General features: G+C 29.2%; 1 protein-coding gene across 1 annotated transcript in view; it reads right to left on the bottom strand.

Annotated features, from left to right (window-relative positions):
* The window catches only part of LOC112601194, a 40,443-nt gene that overhangs the window by 17,178 nt on the left and 4,009 nt on the right, over positions 1-19,256 (bottom strand). The window contains 3 exon segments of the mRNA XM_025348671.1: positions 1,416-1,513; positions 3,240-3,310; positions 14,820-15,026. Of these exon segments, the coding sequence (XP_025204456.1) occupies positions 1,416-1,513; positions 3,240-3,310; positions 14,820-14,985 (335 nt within the window). The 5' untranslated portion in view covers positions 14,986-15,026.

Genomic DNA, 19,256 nt, shown 5'->3' with positions numbered 1-19,256 from the left:
ACCTGAAAAATCAATATTGGAAATTGACATATTCGATGCAGTATACAGTTATAATTTATAAGCGATATAATATATTACGCAATACATCTTGGAATATGTTAAGTTTTAATTATAATGGAATTATAGTATATCGTAGTTAAAATCATCATGATATATTATAGTTTTTAATTTTGAACCAATAAACTTTTTAAAAACTCCATTGTTGTTTTGTTTTTTTTTTTATACACATCAATTATTACAATACGTGTGTTACACGATAATATTATTAAAGAATCACCCAATATAATATAAGAAAAAGTTGCCGCAGGATGTGAATATTGAAATCTCACTATATAATAGTTTTTTGGCGTTATCATTGTTAAGTTCTAGTATCAGGCCCAACCTATACTGCTACAGAGATAGACGTTGGCGTGAAACATCTACTTTCTAAACGAGCTGTGCAACAACTACTTTTACATATGTAATTATGAATATTTTAGACACTATTTAGAATATGTTTTTTATAATGATAAAATAGTAATTAATTATAATTTTTTATTTTGCACGTTCGAAATTACTTCTAAATACAACTTATTGACAACATAAATATAAATTATTTAACCAGTTTTTTTAACTTAAAGAGTTATTTTTTAAATAGGGAATTGAAACAAATCATAAAAGTATATTACGTGTTTACATTTATTTTTATATTCATTTAATTTAAATACTATTTTATAATGAATTTATCAATTACATGATTTGATGTTTGAGATTTCCATAGTAAACACTTTCTTTATCATCTAATATTAATAATAATAATACGCATCACTAAATCATGATCGCCCTTCGACGATAAGTCCATAATAGTTTCATATGTATAAAGTAACCTTCTTCCTGTAAATATTTGTGCTACTGGATTTAAATCATACTTACAGTAGCTATATTATTAAAATAACTTTCATTTTACGCATAATAAATATACAATTTTAACTACGAATTGAATAACAGCCCAAAAAAACTAAATATGTAATAAATTTAAAAGTTTTTTATTTATAATCTTTTACTTAAAAAATAATAGTTAACATCACAAACTTTTATTTTTAGTTATATAACCTAAAAAAATGAAAATTTCAAAATTGGTCTAAATTGGTTGACCACAAACTATTGAACAACAAGACTCAAAATAAAAATGTGGTGTTTTAATACAACATATAATTATTATATATAGTGCTGACTACCGCTTATTTCGAGAAAGCTATTACTAAGTAGATAAATTATTTATTTACATCACAAAAACATCAACAGTTAATTCCCCGAAAAAAATATTCAAGCCGTTTATGTTAACATTTTTGTAATTTTAGATTGTAATAATAATAATAATATAGGTAGTACATTTTATCTTAATATTATTTGATTTTATAAATAGTTGTACTCACGTTGCATCGGTCCTCAAAAAATCAGAATCTTTTGTGACTGGTGTTAAATCCAATACTGGCCTTTGGTAATTGTCTAATACTTGAAGTTTAATTCCTCCCTTTATAAACAATAACAAAAACATCTATGAAAATACATATCTCATTTAAAACTACACGTCATATTAACTAATCAACAATAAATAAATGCTACGCTGAAACTTTACAACAATTTAGAAAAATTCTTAGATTTATAGAAATAATTGGATAATCAACAAGTAAAAGTGGAATATAATATACTTGCAAATCTCACAAGTATAAACATACATCTGTGCATATATGTGTTGGCATATAAGTGTGGCGCTTCGATTCGAGTCAGTGACCTTATACACTCTAGTGATTCCTAGTGCTCTCGAAACTCCACCAAAGATCGTACCAACTACCAACAGGAATTCTTGGAGAAAGTAATGAAAAAACATACGATGTTGATAAAAAACTGGAGAATATATTTAAAAGCCGTTAAGCGACTGCAGCTATCATATAGAAATTACTCAAGGCAATACACGCGAAAGTTACGTAGGTACACTTAAAATATTATTGGATCTATTTATTTTTCTTTATCGCGAAATTCTGTTGATCTGGTTCGAACAGCTTCTGCTGTAGATAAAACGGGTTTACATGTGTACCTATAATGAGAGTTAGACGCGATAAGAGGCTATTTTTTTAAATGTCGTAACGTAACATAATTTAATGTATATATCATTAGACCCTATGCAGGCACGCATACAGAGCGAGGGTTTTGGGAGTTTAAGCCTCGCGAGAAATATTAAATAAATACTTTTGTATTATATCTTTTTTATTTGTCATTTATTTTCATTACAATGATGATGTTTTGCAATCTCATTTTCTCGTCAAATATAACACGATGATAATGATTATACCCTCACCACTATGATTTTTTTGCTATGTATGTACCTACTATTGTCAGGTATATAATATATGTTTACATTTTTATAAATTAAATGAATATTTTATCAAATGTTTTGGATTGTATTGAAATAAATTATAAAAATGAGTTATAATAGCTATAAAATATGAACGCAGAGCATTAAAGGATCGAATTATTAGATAGTAATGCATAAAATGACAAAAAAAAAAAAAAAAAAAAATAATGTGATAAAATGTAAACTTTTTTTTTTCTTAAGTTCATTAAGTAAATCATAAATAATATAGATAGAAATTCGTGAAGTCAAATCGTGAACCGTAAAAACAGTATGTTGTATACGTGACAAAAGAATACCACATTAAAAGACTTCGAATATAATATAATATAATAGGTATAAGGTATAACAATATCACGGCACTAAATAATATAGAATCGTTTAAAAAAAATACAATTAACAATTTATTTGCAAGTTTTTACTGCCGGTAGAAGGGACTATCAAATTGCATAACTATCTATCATTACTTATTTTTATTGTCTACCCTTACACAAACCATTAATTAATAATAATATAATGCGTCCGTGATCGCTCTGTATACATAGAACATCGTGCTATGCCGACGGAGGCTGGATAGGTAAACATTAAATTTATATTGCACTACGTACGGAGTGCAGGCCATGCTTGTGCGTGTCACGACGGTCTAAAGCAATAATAATTCGCGACGATGATTAATAGCAATATTTTCGACCAGGGATCCTCGTTGGGCTTGCGCAACAACCTATTGTCATCGCGGAGTTTTCGCTCACACGGTCCGTTGCCGATCGCTTGTCGTTTTGTCGACACATTAGGTCGTGATTTCAGCTGGTATACATAGCTAGTACGAGTATTATAGAGTTAAACTTACCCGGTGAGGATACGCCAAATGCCATGTGATGTTGAATGACGAACCAGACATCAACGAAGTCTTTACTGAGCCTGCGAATAAAATAAAAATGAAAACGGTTAAATCACTATAATATTACGTGATTCGTGTGACTTGTTTTTGACAAAGACCTATACGGACAATTGAAATTTGATTGTTATACAACTATAATACAGCGCGTCACACACACACACACAAATCATATTTGATAACTTTTCGAGTACCTAACTATGAAACATTTATTCAATTCTATTGCATGTAACTACTATGTACAAAGGGATTGAATGAACGTTGAGCAATTACGGTTGTACCATACAGTAAATGATACTTCAATTTATTGCCGCAGTTTAACAAAGTATACAGGTTGTTTGTCTTCATCTTAACACGCTCGCCCACAGCCAACCTAAAATATACGGCCTACTCCTCTAACTTCCTCTTATCTAAAGCACGTTTATAGGTAGACAGCGGTATTTAAGTACTTATCTAATTATAAAATTCTATACATTTGCTACACTTCCATAGAATTGTCAAGAAATGAATAAATAATCGTTTAATTTTTTTTTTAATTTGTGTTCAGTTAAACTTTACCTTATACATTTTACTAATTGGAGATCCTTAAATACATAGAAATAATAATTTTTTTGAATTAAACTTTTAAAACTGAAACCCCCTGTATAACAATTACACCAAGAAGACGACTTATTCATAACAACAAAATAAACGATAAAGTATATTTTGTCGAGTTGATAATATTGCAATTCACATATTCAACGAAATGAGTATAAAGATAATAATCATCAAATTTCTAATTCGAAACACGCGAGCTTTCTTTCGGAGGTATTTATTCCTGGTCTAGAAAATCTGCGTTATTTGGGCTGTGAGATTTGAAAACATCGCTAAAACATTTCTATGTGACGTGCTCCGAATGGGAAATTACGAATTTGAAAGCCGAACGTCAAGCGAATACACTCTGGGTCGTACGGGTGTGCGTTAATCGCGGATCCGCAATAAGGACAGTGTTTTGGCCAATAGGTGTGTTGTTTCAAAATTCCTGGCCACAGACGCGCATATCATCACGCGGCGTGTAGTAAGTGCGAAATCGGACAACGTACGACACTCTTAAACAATAACAGCAAGCGTCGCCCGCTCGTGTCTTTTTGGCACGCTGAGGAATGCCGGTTTTATAGGTCGTCGCGTGCCCGTCGGTCCACGCCGATATGCATTAAAATAATAATAATAATAATATGATATTATATTATTGCGTCCACAAGCGCGAACGTATAATATTATATTATATTCGTTGCGGTTAGGTGCTATGATGGAGTGTCATACTATGCTGTACCTATATAATACGCGCACCGGAGACCTACTGACCTTTTATATTTCCGTCGCCCACTGAACGTGCGCAAGTTTTCGCGTCATGCAGCTGACATGAGCGTCGTATATGCAGGCATGCAGCGCTCGAGCGTTCCATTGTACGCCGCGAACAGTTTCGGAACAAAAGCCGAAGAAATGAAGTAAAACACCAGTCTTCTATAGGGTAACGCGTGACGCAATAACCGTCGGAATAATATACTGTAGGTTGTATAATGACGACGACGACGGCGATGATAATAATAACAATCGTTGAAATCAGAGTATTGTTTTAAATCTCGTCGGTTTTTAGTTCGGAACTAGGCCTGCAGAGCACTGTATTAGAATATTATGTATGGTTTCGACACCCGAGTTTGCACCATATTACAGCGGACGTTTACTGCAGATAATCAGAAACGATAATATTTAAGTATCCGCGTGTTATAATTTTACAACGCAAATGAGTCGTAATGTTATTAATCGCAGCAAACTGTAACAGATGTAATTGTATTATATTATGACCCAATTACACGATATTATCACTGATCTAAAACCGAAATATTAATGAAATATAACATTTATCAAATTATGATGTCATACGAAATCGACACGTGATCTAAATACGTTACATCGAAATCACAAAACCGCGTTTTAGCGAACGTCATTAACACTTACAAAATCCGTTTCAAATAAAATAAGTATAAACATTTCAAAAGCATATATTATTTCCTTCTACATTCTTTATAAGTAAATCACGCAACTCTCAAGACACGATGTACACAGATATAGGTATCATATAGATATGCCCGTCCGTACATAATATGCATCATAATATACTTAACGTGTCCTTCAGTGTTCAGATAACATGCCATCATACTATCATAACCACAATAACTTACACTCAGAACAAGCTTGTTTTTTTACAGGCGTAGGTACCTGTAGAACGCGTCTTGTTAACAGCATATTTCACTTTTTTTTTCTTAAAACTCATAGATATTTAGAAAATAAAACATCTAGATCATTTACAGGTGCAGGTTACATAATGATCACATGCTTTGTGGAAACGTGTGATTCGCGTAGGTAACATGTTTCCCGAGTAATTTCAAGGTCGGAGGAAAGAGGAGGCGTATTGCACCTAAACGCGTCTGTTACACCACACTTTACTTATGCGATAAAAATGCTTACCAATTATTATGCGTAAGACAAATCAAACTGTTAAAATATTATGAAACACTTATTGTATTGAAATAATAAAGAATATTAATGGTATGAATAAGCTGTATGTATTTTTGAAGTAAATAGGTACAGTAAAAAATACAAAATTTATAACTCAATAATATATTTATAAATATCGTTGAACTGTAAATTTTCAGTTTATAAGTATCTATATGGCTATATGTGTTAAATATTTTAAAATAGAATATTATTATTTCAATTTTAATTTTACTTATTTTGTATTGACATGCGGACGCTATCTCATACGAATGCGAGATTAATACAATTTTACATTAAACTGTATAATTATTCTATATAAATATACATACTGTACACACGAATACATAGACATAACTAAGTAAAACTAGTAATTTGCTTGCTTAGTCATATGACTTTTTCACCAAGTATCTATGATACTGCTGTTGTTATAGATGATACTTACAATGTGTTTCTAATCGCTATATATCCATAGATCATAGATGTAAAATAATTTCTGATATTAATTTTTAAATTAAATCTAGTTAGATAGTAACAAAAAAATATATGTATATATTATTAAAATTTTTAAATTTGAATAAAAATTAATGAATCAGTAAAATCTTTTTTCTATAAATTCTAAAAATAAAAATTTGAGTTAAATTTATTTGTATTTGTTCTAAGACTTTTAAGACTGTTTAAAAATGCAAACGTCTTATAAAAATACTCAAGTCACTCAAGATTTAACTGTTGTATAAATAATTATTTAAATTGACCCATAACATATTTTTTTTTTAAATATATAAAAGATGTTTTTGGTTATTTCACATAATTGATGAATGAATGAGTTTGTAGATAAATTATACGCAGATGATAAATAAAAGTGAAAGTCGGAGATGTAGTACTTATGAATGTATTATTAAAATTCTTTAGTAAGAACAAAATAATAGTTTTATTTATAATTAAATATATAAATATGTTATAGCCCGATTGAAATGATTATTAAGTGCTTATATATATTTATTAAAAGTCATAACTTTTAACAATACGATAAAATCATTTTACCAAATATAAGTTTATAAATTTTTTAAAACTTGAAATTATCAATAATAAATATAATAAAAAGTACATACTTAAATCTTTAACTAAAAATCAATTCTACAAGTATGATTAACTAAAATTATTTGAAAGATACGTATGATTTATCATGAGTCATAATGTATCTATTACGAACAAGTATGTTTAATTAATTTTAAATTCTCACGAAGCACTCCTATATTAAAGATATAGCAAATATAATATATTTACTATAAAAAAAACCAACACATATAATTTCTAGTTTTAATGAATATAACACATTTTTATAGTTTTTAGCGAAACGTTTATGTTTTTAAATAATAGCATTATACCTATTTATATTTAAAAATCGTGAATAATAAATAAGTATATATTTTTTCATTAAGAAGTTCTTGTTCAGTTGTTTCTAATGCTGTAGCAACATAGAGGTGAAATTACTACTTACTGTTCATGATCACTTTAGTCCGGACGATGTTTAAAAATGTTTCCTTTATATTTTGACAGTTATTAATGCATTAAGGTACGATAAAAACTCAACTAGAAAATTCGCTGTCCAATCGAAATTATTGTAAAAGGTATTATTAAAAAAAAAAAAAAATTACCGTAACAGTAAAGAATACAAGATTTATCTCGAAAACTTAATTCGTATTGCATTATATGCTTTACAACATTTAAACCTTCATAGATAGGATCATATGATAATTTATAAGATCTAAATAAATTGTTCTAGTTAACCATACATAACCTAACCCAAGTCATCTATTTTTCAACCTAAAACACTTAGATTCCGCCTATATTGTTTTTCTTGGTAAAACGAACGTCAATCGACAATATTTTTTTTTCATTAGACCACAGTTATTATTAATTGCAAAATACTACAATTCACAATATATACGATATTATGGTCGACTGTGTAAAAAGAAACATAGTTTGACTAAAGAACGGATGAGCTGCCACGTAATAAACTGTACATGTGTCCTCATTATAGGCTTTCGATATGTTGCAGTGTTGCGTAAAATAATGTGTAAGCGTATTTTATAATTAATATACGCGCCGAACTAGAAAAGGAATCCACGTGAAGTGAGATACAAAATTATATAGATATAAACATCGCGGAATATAATATTATCTGCCCACTTCAAAATGATTATTATCTCATAATATATTTTACAATAATATTATGGGGTGATGATACGCAGTGTTAAAAAACTTAGGTACATGTATTACATAAAAAAAGAACATATACGTTAACCCTATAAATGGTGCGCGGGCGCGTTGTTATTTGTACGTGTAAGACAGCCATCGCCGCAGAAACCGCCAAAAATCGAAAAAATTATTGGGGGAAACATAGCCACTGGTCGACGCAACTTTCACCGATGTGGCTGCGGCCAATTTAATCTATAACGCGCTTTCTACCGAAGGTCTAGGCCACCACGGTCTTTTTTTGCCGCGGAATCGAGCTGTTTATACGTCTACGGCTAAGGAACAAATCTTCGCCCACTTCTTAAAAAGAAAAACAATTAATAAAAGCTCGTCCGACTCGGCCGCCGGCATCGGGCCCGCGCCTATATAACTCCCCCATGTACGCGCGATGATGATGATGATGATGATAATGAAGAAATTATTGTTGTCGTACGATTGAGTTTTTGACTCCCACCGCGCGCGATGAACGGAAAACATTTTGCTCGCTGTATATAGGCGAGAAACGGAAACAACAAAAGATTTTTAACGTAAACGATTGTATTGTAATATTATTACAAATTACAATACGCTGCGGTGTGCGTTTGGCACATTCCATATATTACTATAAATTATTATTATTATTATTATTGTAGTTATCCCACGGACTTGCAATAATAAATATGATATAGGTGCGTATATGTACACACGAACAACGACGACGGTGGCGGCTGCGGCTGCGGCAATAGAAGATATTTCGTAATGGCGTGATAAATAATAGTACCTAACGCGTCGATGAAGAGAAAGACGCGCGTGTAGCATAACGTTATGTATAGACGTGTTCGTCGGAGAAGACGATCTCGAGCCGGAGTTCGAGGGGACGGGGCAACGATGTTTGGTCGGCGGCGGAGAGAAAACTTGTCGTGAGTGATTTTACGCGCGTATTCTCTCCGTCTCGCTTGCACCGCCGCAGACGAAGCCGACGCAAGTGTACATATACGCGTGCCGGTCACGAGCTTGTCGTGGGATCTTCTCGCCGGCAGCCGTGAAAGTGAATATTATTATTACTATCGTTAATATTATTATATATTACTACTACGCGCACTATTCGAAACCCGTCGAACGCGTCTGTCGTATATCTCAAACATATGTACACAACGATGGCGGCCCTTGAAAAACAACAGACTCAGTGGCTAATAACGCGTCGTCGAGGACCTCTGGCCCGACGACCTCAGTGACACTTTGACCGCGGTGTGTCTGAGCGTCTACAATTGTTCATCATCTCCATCAAATTTAAAACGCTAAACAACGCTCGACGAATTACGAATTATTACCTGCTGCTGTTGCTGCTGTTGTTAATGCGATTTATTATTTTAAATATATTTTAATCTAATCACTTAAACCACTTTTTCTTTCACCCGTTATTCGCGCTCAACGTACGCATGCAAACCTATCGCGTATCATAACTTTGTTTTTGGTAATTGATGATTATAATAATCGTAAAAGACTTGCAATAAAAATGTTGCATACGTTTGAGGTTTTCATATTTCCAAAATTAAACTAAAGTTTAATGTTTTGTCTCTTATTACCACTTCTCTAATGTGTTTTATAAGACATTTTTTTATTGTTGATTTTAAACATTTACTTTTACAGTTTTGAGTAACCATCGTCATAATAACAGTTTTCTTACAGTCACACTGATAAAAATATGTTATATAAAATATAATATATAATGTGAAATAGCTATAGAAGGACAAAAGAAAACAAATGTATTGTCTAATGTTCCCGTACGGTATATAAGATGTTTGAAAAATGAGAGAATAAAAAATTAATTGATGTTTAATTTTTTCCAGAATTTATCAACAGTTTTATTTTCTTATAAATGTTTTTGACCTGAAAAATTAAGTATTTAACACCAAGTATATTATAAAAAGTATCTTCATAATGCAACTGCTAATGTTAAGAAACATATTTTCAATTATTACGGAGACACTACATAAGATATCGTATATTTATGATTACATATTATTAATTAATTTAAAAAGTTTATTTCAGTAAATACAATAAAACCAATATGATAAAAAATATCCTCGAAACAAACTCAATTTAAATGTATTCATGAATATTTTATAAAGACAAATTTCAACTAATATATTATATCAGTATAAAATTATATTTATAATTCAAATGAATGTACGATAAGCAACTCTCTCATATTAGTTTTCAGATGAACTTCATATTTTCAAACATGATATAGACTTCTTCGGTGGTATGAGTTACAAGATAGAACCTAAAATTACACATGCCTGCAATCTGCATACACACACACACGCTGTCATATAGGATATCCTATGAAAATTTCTCCAGCAGTGCGTATATATCGTTTAACCATAACTGGTATTTGGTGACGAGAAAGTATAACTGAAACAAATTAAATAAATACACTCCTCACTGAAGTACAATGTATGTTATTAATCTAGAAATTATTGTTAAACGAGATTTCAAAAGTTACGCGACAGGTGTTATCGTTCATCGTATATTATGATCATAGCACACACCCAAATTGACAAAATTTTAGTCCTGATTTGTGGACGACTAAAATGAAAGCGTATACATGCCACACACACGCACCTACCTCTATATCCTGAAAAGATGAACGTGCTTATTAACGGATACGTTTACCGAATGAAATTATCATAATTAGCATTATGCAACGTGGACGTGACTATGAAACGGAAATATAAATTTTGATCCACACCAGTCGATTGAAATTTAAGTACATAAAATAGTGTTTGTGCTTTCTCGAATACTATATACAGTTATATTATATCGTGTGTGAATAGAGAAGTATAGAATTTGATAAAGTGATTACCTACAATATTATGTAAATGTTCTACAGCTTCATATAAGTTATTTTCTATGTATTTAAACTACCTATATGCGGTTTTATAAGTACAAATTATCGGGCAAACCAATAAACTCGGCTGATAAGCTTCACGATTTAAAATACCTTGTATAGTTATATGTGTTAACATCAAAATATACAGCATGCATCACGAAAGGTAATTCTTGAATTTAATGTATACGTGGTTGTGACTGAACGATTTAGCTTAAAACATCAAAACCACATTTATGATAAAATTAAAACATAATATAGGTACTTAAATATATGTATGGCGATCCGGTCTAAAAAATTTAGAACCATAAGGCCGAAAGTAGTCATAAACTTTCATATTTTCAGTTTACTGATCAGGATATTAATTAGAAAGAAAGGATTATAAGAACGTTAAGAGGTTTTTAGTAATTCGACAAATTGACTACAATTAAAACAATGATGTACAAAATTAAAAAGGTAGATTTGTTACAAAAATTCTATATGTAAATAAAGTTTTATTTTTTTTTATTAACAAGAATAATTGTTTTAATGTGGATTTTGATCATAGAAAAGTAGTACATATTATATAATGTATAATAAGAATAATATCTAACATACAAAATGTATAAATTAGTTGTAAAACAAATTAAAAAGTAAACAATTGATTTAAATTAGTCAAATTTGTAATAAGTGAAAATGACTAGAAAAGGAAAAAGTTTTTAAATATTTAATTTTATGTTTTCTTGAAAATCATTCAACGTTCTCGATGTATTTTAATATTTAGAAGAGCAAATATTGTACTGGAAAAATGTTGATGACTGAATCATTACTTGTTACCTCTTGAATCTATTCACTATGCAGACATGAAGCTCCTTTCGCTTCTCACGACTAAACACTTATGGGAAAACTTTAAAACCCATGGTTGATTGTGGTTTTGGCATACACGTCTTCAGGTCATGGATAGGTCGTAGAAAACGATTTGAATAATAGAACAATTATTATACTTAGAGAAAAACACTCGATATAGATTACTTATTCAAAACAAAAGTAAAATAAGTATATGATATTCATAAAGTACAGCCGTACCGCAGCAAGCCATATTATATTCGTATACGTAGTTCAAAAAAATTCAGACGGTAAACAAACGGGCGGGGTCCTCCCGAGATTGTTTTACTTTCAATTTCAATACGTTCTTCGCATTCTTCTCTTCAAGGCTATTATCGTTTAAAAATAAAATGATTCTTGTGGCATTCGACCAGCATTCGTACATAAATATTGACATAAATATTGATTAATTTAATATGCACTTTATATTATTATTTTATATGGAGTAAAAATGATCGATTAATTATTTTGATCAAAATCAATAATGACCTAGCTTTCATATTCTTTGTGTACCTAGTGGAATAAAAATTAATGTGGATAAATTTAAAAACATTACCTATATTAAATAATATACATAGGTAGTATTAACCAAATATGTTCAATATAAATAAGTCAAATGTATACACGGAAATATATTAAATTCGATACAAGGGAGCTAGGGAAGTATAATAAACATTTATTCGAGGTTAATAGTTAAAATACCCTTGAATAAAAAAAAAATAAGCACACAACTTTCTATTGACATGGAAAATGATGAAGACAAAATTTCGATTTCATATTGTAATAGTTCTAATAAATAGTTAAATCAAATTATTTAATATACTGTAATAAATATTTCGTAATAATTAAAATAAATACATTTCATGGGAAAAATATCCAATAAATCTTATGTTTTCAAAATAAAATAAAACTATTACGTCCATCTGTACGAGACCGATTTTGTGTGTTTCAAATAAACTAGGTATTCATTCATATTATTATTATTAAATTATACAACCGTCGAGGGGGAGAAGTGGCTAGACGGGATTCCTACAGCACCACGTTGTTACAGCGGTGAACAACAAGCTACTACGTTTCGGTATGTCTTCTAAACAAATTACGGGTGTATATTATCCTGTACAATACATAGAATACAGCAGCAACTTATATACCAATAGGTGTTGAATATTTTTTTTTATCTACAGGTGGGCTGTATTCGACCAATGACGTACTATTGTGTAACGCCTGTAGTTAAATTACTATTATACCGATGCCTATGAGTTATATTTTTCCACCTTTTTCTATTGCAACATAATATTTTTTGTGGTATACTAACTGATTGTATATGAACGAATTACGCTTGTTTTTATTTCGTGTACAAAATCATAATAATCATTTTTAGATAAATTTCAAAATATCAAAACACATGCGTCCGATACTCCTTTCAATATCGGAATTTTACATCGGTAAATACAAAACATAATATAATACGTTCTAATAATGTTAATTCAACCATACGTACATAAATCATAATGATATGTACCTACATTAAAAGTGTTACGTCTTACGTGAATCAATACAAACTGAGAATATTTATGTTATGAATATTACACAATCGGAATTACTTCCACTATTATAAATAATAATATTATATAGTGACTACATTTCATATCGCATTTTCAGATTAAAAAGCCTTGGCCTATACATTAGTTTAGTGTTTTCTTTTCTTAAGAATAACTGAACAAATAAATAATTGTATATACTTCGATAGATATATTTTATAGATTGAAATAAAACTCTCATCATCTTTCATTATTATGTATCTACATTAATCTAGTTTTTTCTATATATTTTGCTTGGTCATGAACTCATAAATAATGTTATGTTTCTGTATAATGTTTTGCATTCATTCAATGATCAATTATTTTAAAATCCATAAAACCATTTGAGTTTTTATTATTTCTGTACACAACGAGATGGAATAATAAAATCAAAACATGTTTTGATTTTTAAGAAAGTTGATAAAAATAAATTAACATAGTTAATACTTTCGATTAATTGAAATTGAATAAATAAAATATATTCAGCCTTTTATAGACATAACTACTGAGTATAAATCGTAGTAAATGGCATCAAATAAATCCTCCATCTCCACATAGCCTGTAAGCTATAGATATATTCTTAATCCGTGCACTCGTAGAGCTATCTCACATAATACTTATCTATTATAATTATTTATTAATATACACACTCGCGTATACCATATATGTATATATATTTGAATTGATTAATACAATTGTATTATTATTAATATACTATTATTAAAGCTCACACATATGCGTGTCCTTCGGCAGACCCGTCCGTTCGATCGATTGCTGCCTCGGGATATTAAAACCTCATCTGCCTACGTCTATACTCTATAGACCTTTTGTATATACGGTGTTGTTATAAAACAAAATTAGTTATTTTGCATTAGATGGCTACTTTGTTGTAGTGTTATGATGAATTTTCAAACAATTACTCGTAGAGATATTTTATGAAAAACTCAGATGAAAAAAATACTTAACGGCACAATGGTCGGTGCTGTCTATTGTTTGTAACATACATGACATATAATGTATTATAACATAGACAAGTATCAAATAAGCTACATAAACGTAAATAGATCAACGCAGAAAATAACAAATGTAAACTAGACATGTAAAGCTTTGCTGACTAATAGTAATCACTACATTATTATAATTTTAAATAAGGCATAAGTAATAATATGTTTAAAGACGTCGTACTCTAAACTTCCGAAATCACTTGTTAAATTGCTAAATAAGGAGTCCCAACGCTATATCTACCACCACTAAATTTATATTTGCCATTAATTTTCTCAAACTTTGATGAACTTTATATATTATGGTATTTCCAACCCTTTATCGTCCATTTTTATGTAATTCTTATTTAAATTGCTAAATATAGAATTTAAATCTCTCTCTTCTATTGTTAAATAATATTTTAAATAAAAAACATCTTACCTTTAGGCATACCACAAGGGCCAGGAGTTCTACTTGTATCCAGGAAGTCGAGGTCGTAGGTTCGGGCCGGGGGAAACGTGAGGGCTACATGGCTCGTGGTACTACACACCAGACAGGCTACCACGGCCAATATTAATTCCCACGAATTTGAGTTCATGGCGAACATAGTGATGTACTTAAGCTATTCTCAAGCCCATTTTTTACGACCTATAAAAAAAATATATATAATAAATAGATATATTAATATATATAATTGTAAAAACTTAAAATAAGTTGAAAATAATTATAAATCTAATTATTTACAATAAGGTTATTATTTTTTATTTTATTAGAGCCGGGACAAATATTTTTTGTATAATTTGAACAGGAAAATTCGTACACCACTACTTCACGATCTACCACCAGTTTTAACACACTGCTTTATCGTAATTATAATATTACATACAATGGTTAGCACTCTACGATATACATTAGTAAGGCAAAAACTAGCTCAATGTTACAAATCAGAATGAGTATCAACAAAATTACCAATAAGTGATTTCAAAAATTGTTGTAGAACACGAATACAATGACTTATTCATCAACAATAATTATCATATGATCAACTTAATTATTTTATCAATTATCAAAACAATACTATTTTTTATAATAAAAATATTTAATAATTGAAAAAAATATAAACATAAATCTGATTCTGAGATAATTGGCATAATTGGCCATCCTGAAACACTTTATCGATACAACGAAATACTATAGTAAAAACTGATACAGTTTTTGCCAAACCGGATATACTATATATAGCCACCCTAACCTAATAGCTATTTTTTGATTTAATCTTCTATGCAAACGTTATGCTACATATACTGTAAACATGGACGTAACGAAGGGAGGGGCACTTACCCCCTGCACTATAAATCAAATTCTATTTCTTATACCAAACGTGTAAATTTTATTATAAAATCGAAAAAGCAAAAAAAAAAGGTCATCAACTCCCTCCCTCCTTGATTAAAAACAGCCACGCCCATAACTATAAATGTTTCTAATCCATAACTTTGGGTTGATATTATACATTTATACAATTACAAACTATGTACATCTATCGTATTATGGATTAAAATTTAATTAAATCTATGAAACAAATAGTCAAGTTCTTTTTTAAAGTTGCTATAAGAAATTAAAAGTATTTTTAGTAAATATTATAGATTTACAAATTATATAAATCAAACAATGAACGATTAATACAAACATTTCAACTACTTCAACTTACTGATTCAAGTTTTTATGAAGTCTTTATTGGACAAAACAATAGTCAATAGTCAATAATCAATAGTACTAAAATAATGAACAATTAATAATAAATTCTGATTAAAATGTTATTCCAAATTTTATATGATAAATATGTTATATCGTTCGGAATATACACGATTGCAGTGTATATACTATTATGAAATTAAAAAAATAGTTCAACGAATATATTTTATAATAAGTCTATTTTAAATTCACTTACAAAAATTAGTTATATTTTTAATAGTTTTTTATAATGTTAATTAATTTGTAAAACAAACAATAGGGTTACAAGATCAATTAATAAATACACATATTAACGTAATAATTAATGCAACTAGTCATCATATAAAAACCTTTACACATCAACCATACATATAATCACCTTATCTAATATTTATTAATTTTTAATTTTCATTTCAAGCTGAACTCTCATGTCATAAAATATTCCAGAAAATTATATTATAACAACTTTTAAAATGCTAAATAGACCATCTCCACTTTAAAAATTATTTCAAGTTTTTGATCGTGCAGTCTATTGGACGAATACAACTAAATAACCGATGAACAAAAACAAGTAATTCAAAAGCATTCTATTTGTTTTTATTATTATTATTATTATTATTAGTGACTGACTATATAATTTAATTACCTAATGGCTAACTGAAACTAATTTTATTGTCAAAATAAACATTAACAATATGCAATTGACTACAGTTTTTTAAATGTATTATTCAACCGGATTATGTGGTTTTATGTTACCTAATTTAAGAATAATTGCACGTTGAATATTTGTTTAAAGTTTATTTTAAATAATTTAAAAGCAATAAATTGAGTTAGCGTTGAAATATCAAAATTAAATGTTAAATTATTTTAATTTATTTTGTATTAAAAATTTAAAATAAATAAATTAAGTTGATTATTTTATTCCAAGCGATTTAAAATGTAGTAATTTTAAGCTTAGTTTACAATTAGGTGATAACTATACACTCAATTTAGTGTAGACTGTATACAACAACACAGATAATGCTGCCAACAAACATATTATGTAGTTTAATTAAGTATAGATTCAATGTACATGTCTAAGTTAATATTTATTTACTTAATACTTTAATAATTCGATAAATTTACTTATTTTATACAGGCATTGAATATAAATATAATTTTTTATAAAATGTAAATACATATTTTATAATGTGTTATTTTTTCTTGATACAATAATTGAATAAATCTAATAGAGTTTAATACTTAAATAAACGGTGAAAGTATAAAGATCCAAAATGTACCTACTATACGAATTAGGCTGTAATGCATTTAACATTTTCGAAAATTACCAAATTAATGTCTTATGAGTTTAATATTAGAAGTAGTATATTTAACTTTTATTCTTACTTATTTAACAGCGTGGAGAAATAGTTTTCTTAAGATAGGTATTTATTTTCTAATAGTTATTTTTTATCAGCCATCACCCAAGGACATCAACCAAGTAACATTTAACGAACGATTAACTATCATAATATATATTATATTATACTCTAAGAACATTCATCACTAACCAGTATTAAGATTTAAGAAGGATATAATCTAATAAATGCAATACTTTTAATAAAATATAATATTAAATAGGTTATTTTTTATGACATTTTAATCTATAAATAATTCTATACTTTACCCTTGTCTTTACTTTGGTCAATGAATTTACAAATTCGTACTACGTATGTAGCATACGTTATATGTAAGCATATATTATTAGAGTTGAAAAAATAATTTGCAGTCAAAAACAGTTTTCATTATTTCATTATAAATACAGTTATATGATTATCTAACCGTGATTACAAGTATACGTCTAAAATAAATCATAATTTTTAACAAACACCCGCATCAGGATATGAATTTAAATGACATTCACCTTTATTTTATATAATAAATTAATGCGTAAATTTAGCATATAATAATGTGTATTATATGACAAAACCAACAGCAAAAGGGTTGACAACCTTGCAGGAGTAAGTGCACTAACCTAGACATGATATTATAATAATTAAAATGATACGCTATTTGTTTTCTTTTATTCGTCATGGAGTCATCTCATAGCAGTGTCATCTAAATAATTAGTCGATCCGTTTTTTTTATGACAAAAACGTCAACTTCTTTCGAAGAATATAGGAATTTTAACAATAAAGTACTTATATGTATAATACTTACACTTATGTATCTACCTAAAACGTGAAGATAAATATTTTTTTATATTACGGAGAAAAAATTATCTTTTGTCGTTGCTGCGCACATATATATAGCTACATAACTCGTGTGTACTACCTAAATTTGCCCAGAAGCATCTTTCTTTTATTTTTATTATTTCGTAACACTGCAGTGAAGTCGTCAATGGTGGACAAATCGTTTCCTGGTCACTTATGTGATTGACCACATATGTGCTGTACACCATATGGGCGTTCACATATATTTACAGTTCATATAAGTTCATACATGTAAGATGAATATCTTCTACGCTCAGAAAGCACAGGAATGTCGACCTATGTCGTCACATTACCGTCGATGATAATATTTTTCTGGGACACCAAACCAGAAAATTTTTTCGCAATAACGCACACACCATTGCACTAAACCGTTGAGATATATTTATATTCTACAAAATAGAACTTACAAAAATCCACACGAGTAAACACTTAGTACATATTTATAGTAATAATATTATGTACCTACGTATCATTAGCCAACAAGAAACCGACCGCGCCTGAAGGCCCGGTCACATACATCATGCTGTTCCTCCACACGCTATATCATTTTCTACATGACTTCCAATATGGTACGAAATCAAAGACTGAAAAAGTGAGTGAAGATAGACTATACTTACGAAATAAAGATATTATAAACATATATAATGTAAGTATAATATGTTCACTCGTGACGTAGACACAAGTGTATGGCCGCGCGTTAAAGTCACTAACCGCCACTCAACGGTGTGCCAAACACAATTCACAAAAAATATCTTTCATAGTTTCATTTTTTTTTTTTTTTTATTATTCTTATTAATATTATTACCATGGTTTTAATCGTACGCGGTTACTACTGAAAAGTGAATTACAATATGATATGAAATAAAGCAATACTAAAAATATACTATTAAGACAA

Source organism: Melanaphis sacchari, unplaced genomic scaffold (assembly GCF_002803265.2).
Source record: "Melanaphis sacchari strain LSU unplaced genomic scaffold, SCAv2.0 Contig0_pilon_pilon, whole genome shotgun sequence".
In the NCBI taxonomy this organism is placed as follows: Eukaryota; Metazoa; Arthropoda; class Insecta; order Hemiptera; family Aphididae; genus Melanaphis; species Melanaphis sacchari.
The sequence above is the reverse complement of the archived record's forward strand: the minus strand, read 5'-3'. Positions and strand labels throughout refer to the sequence as shown.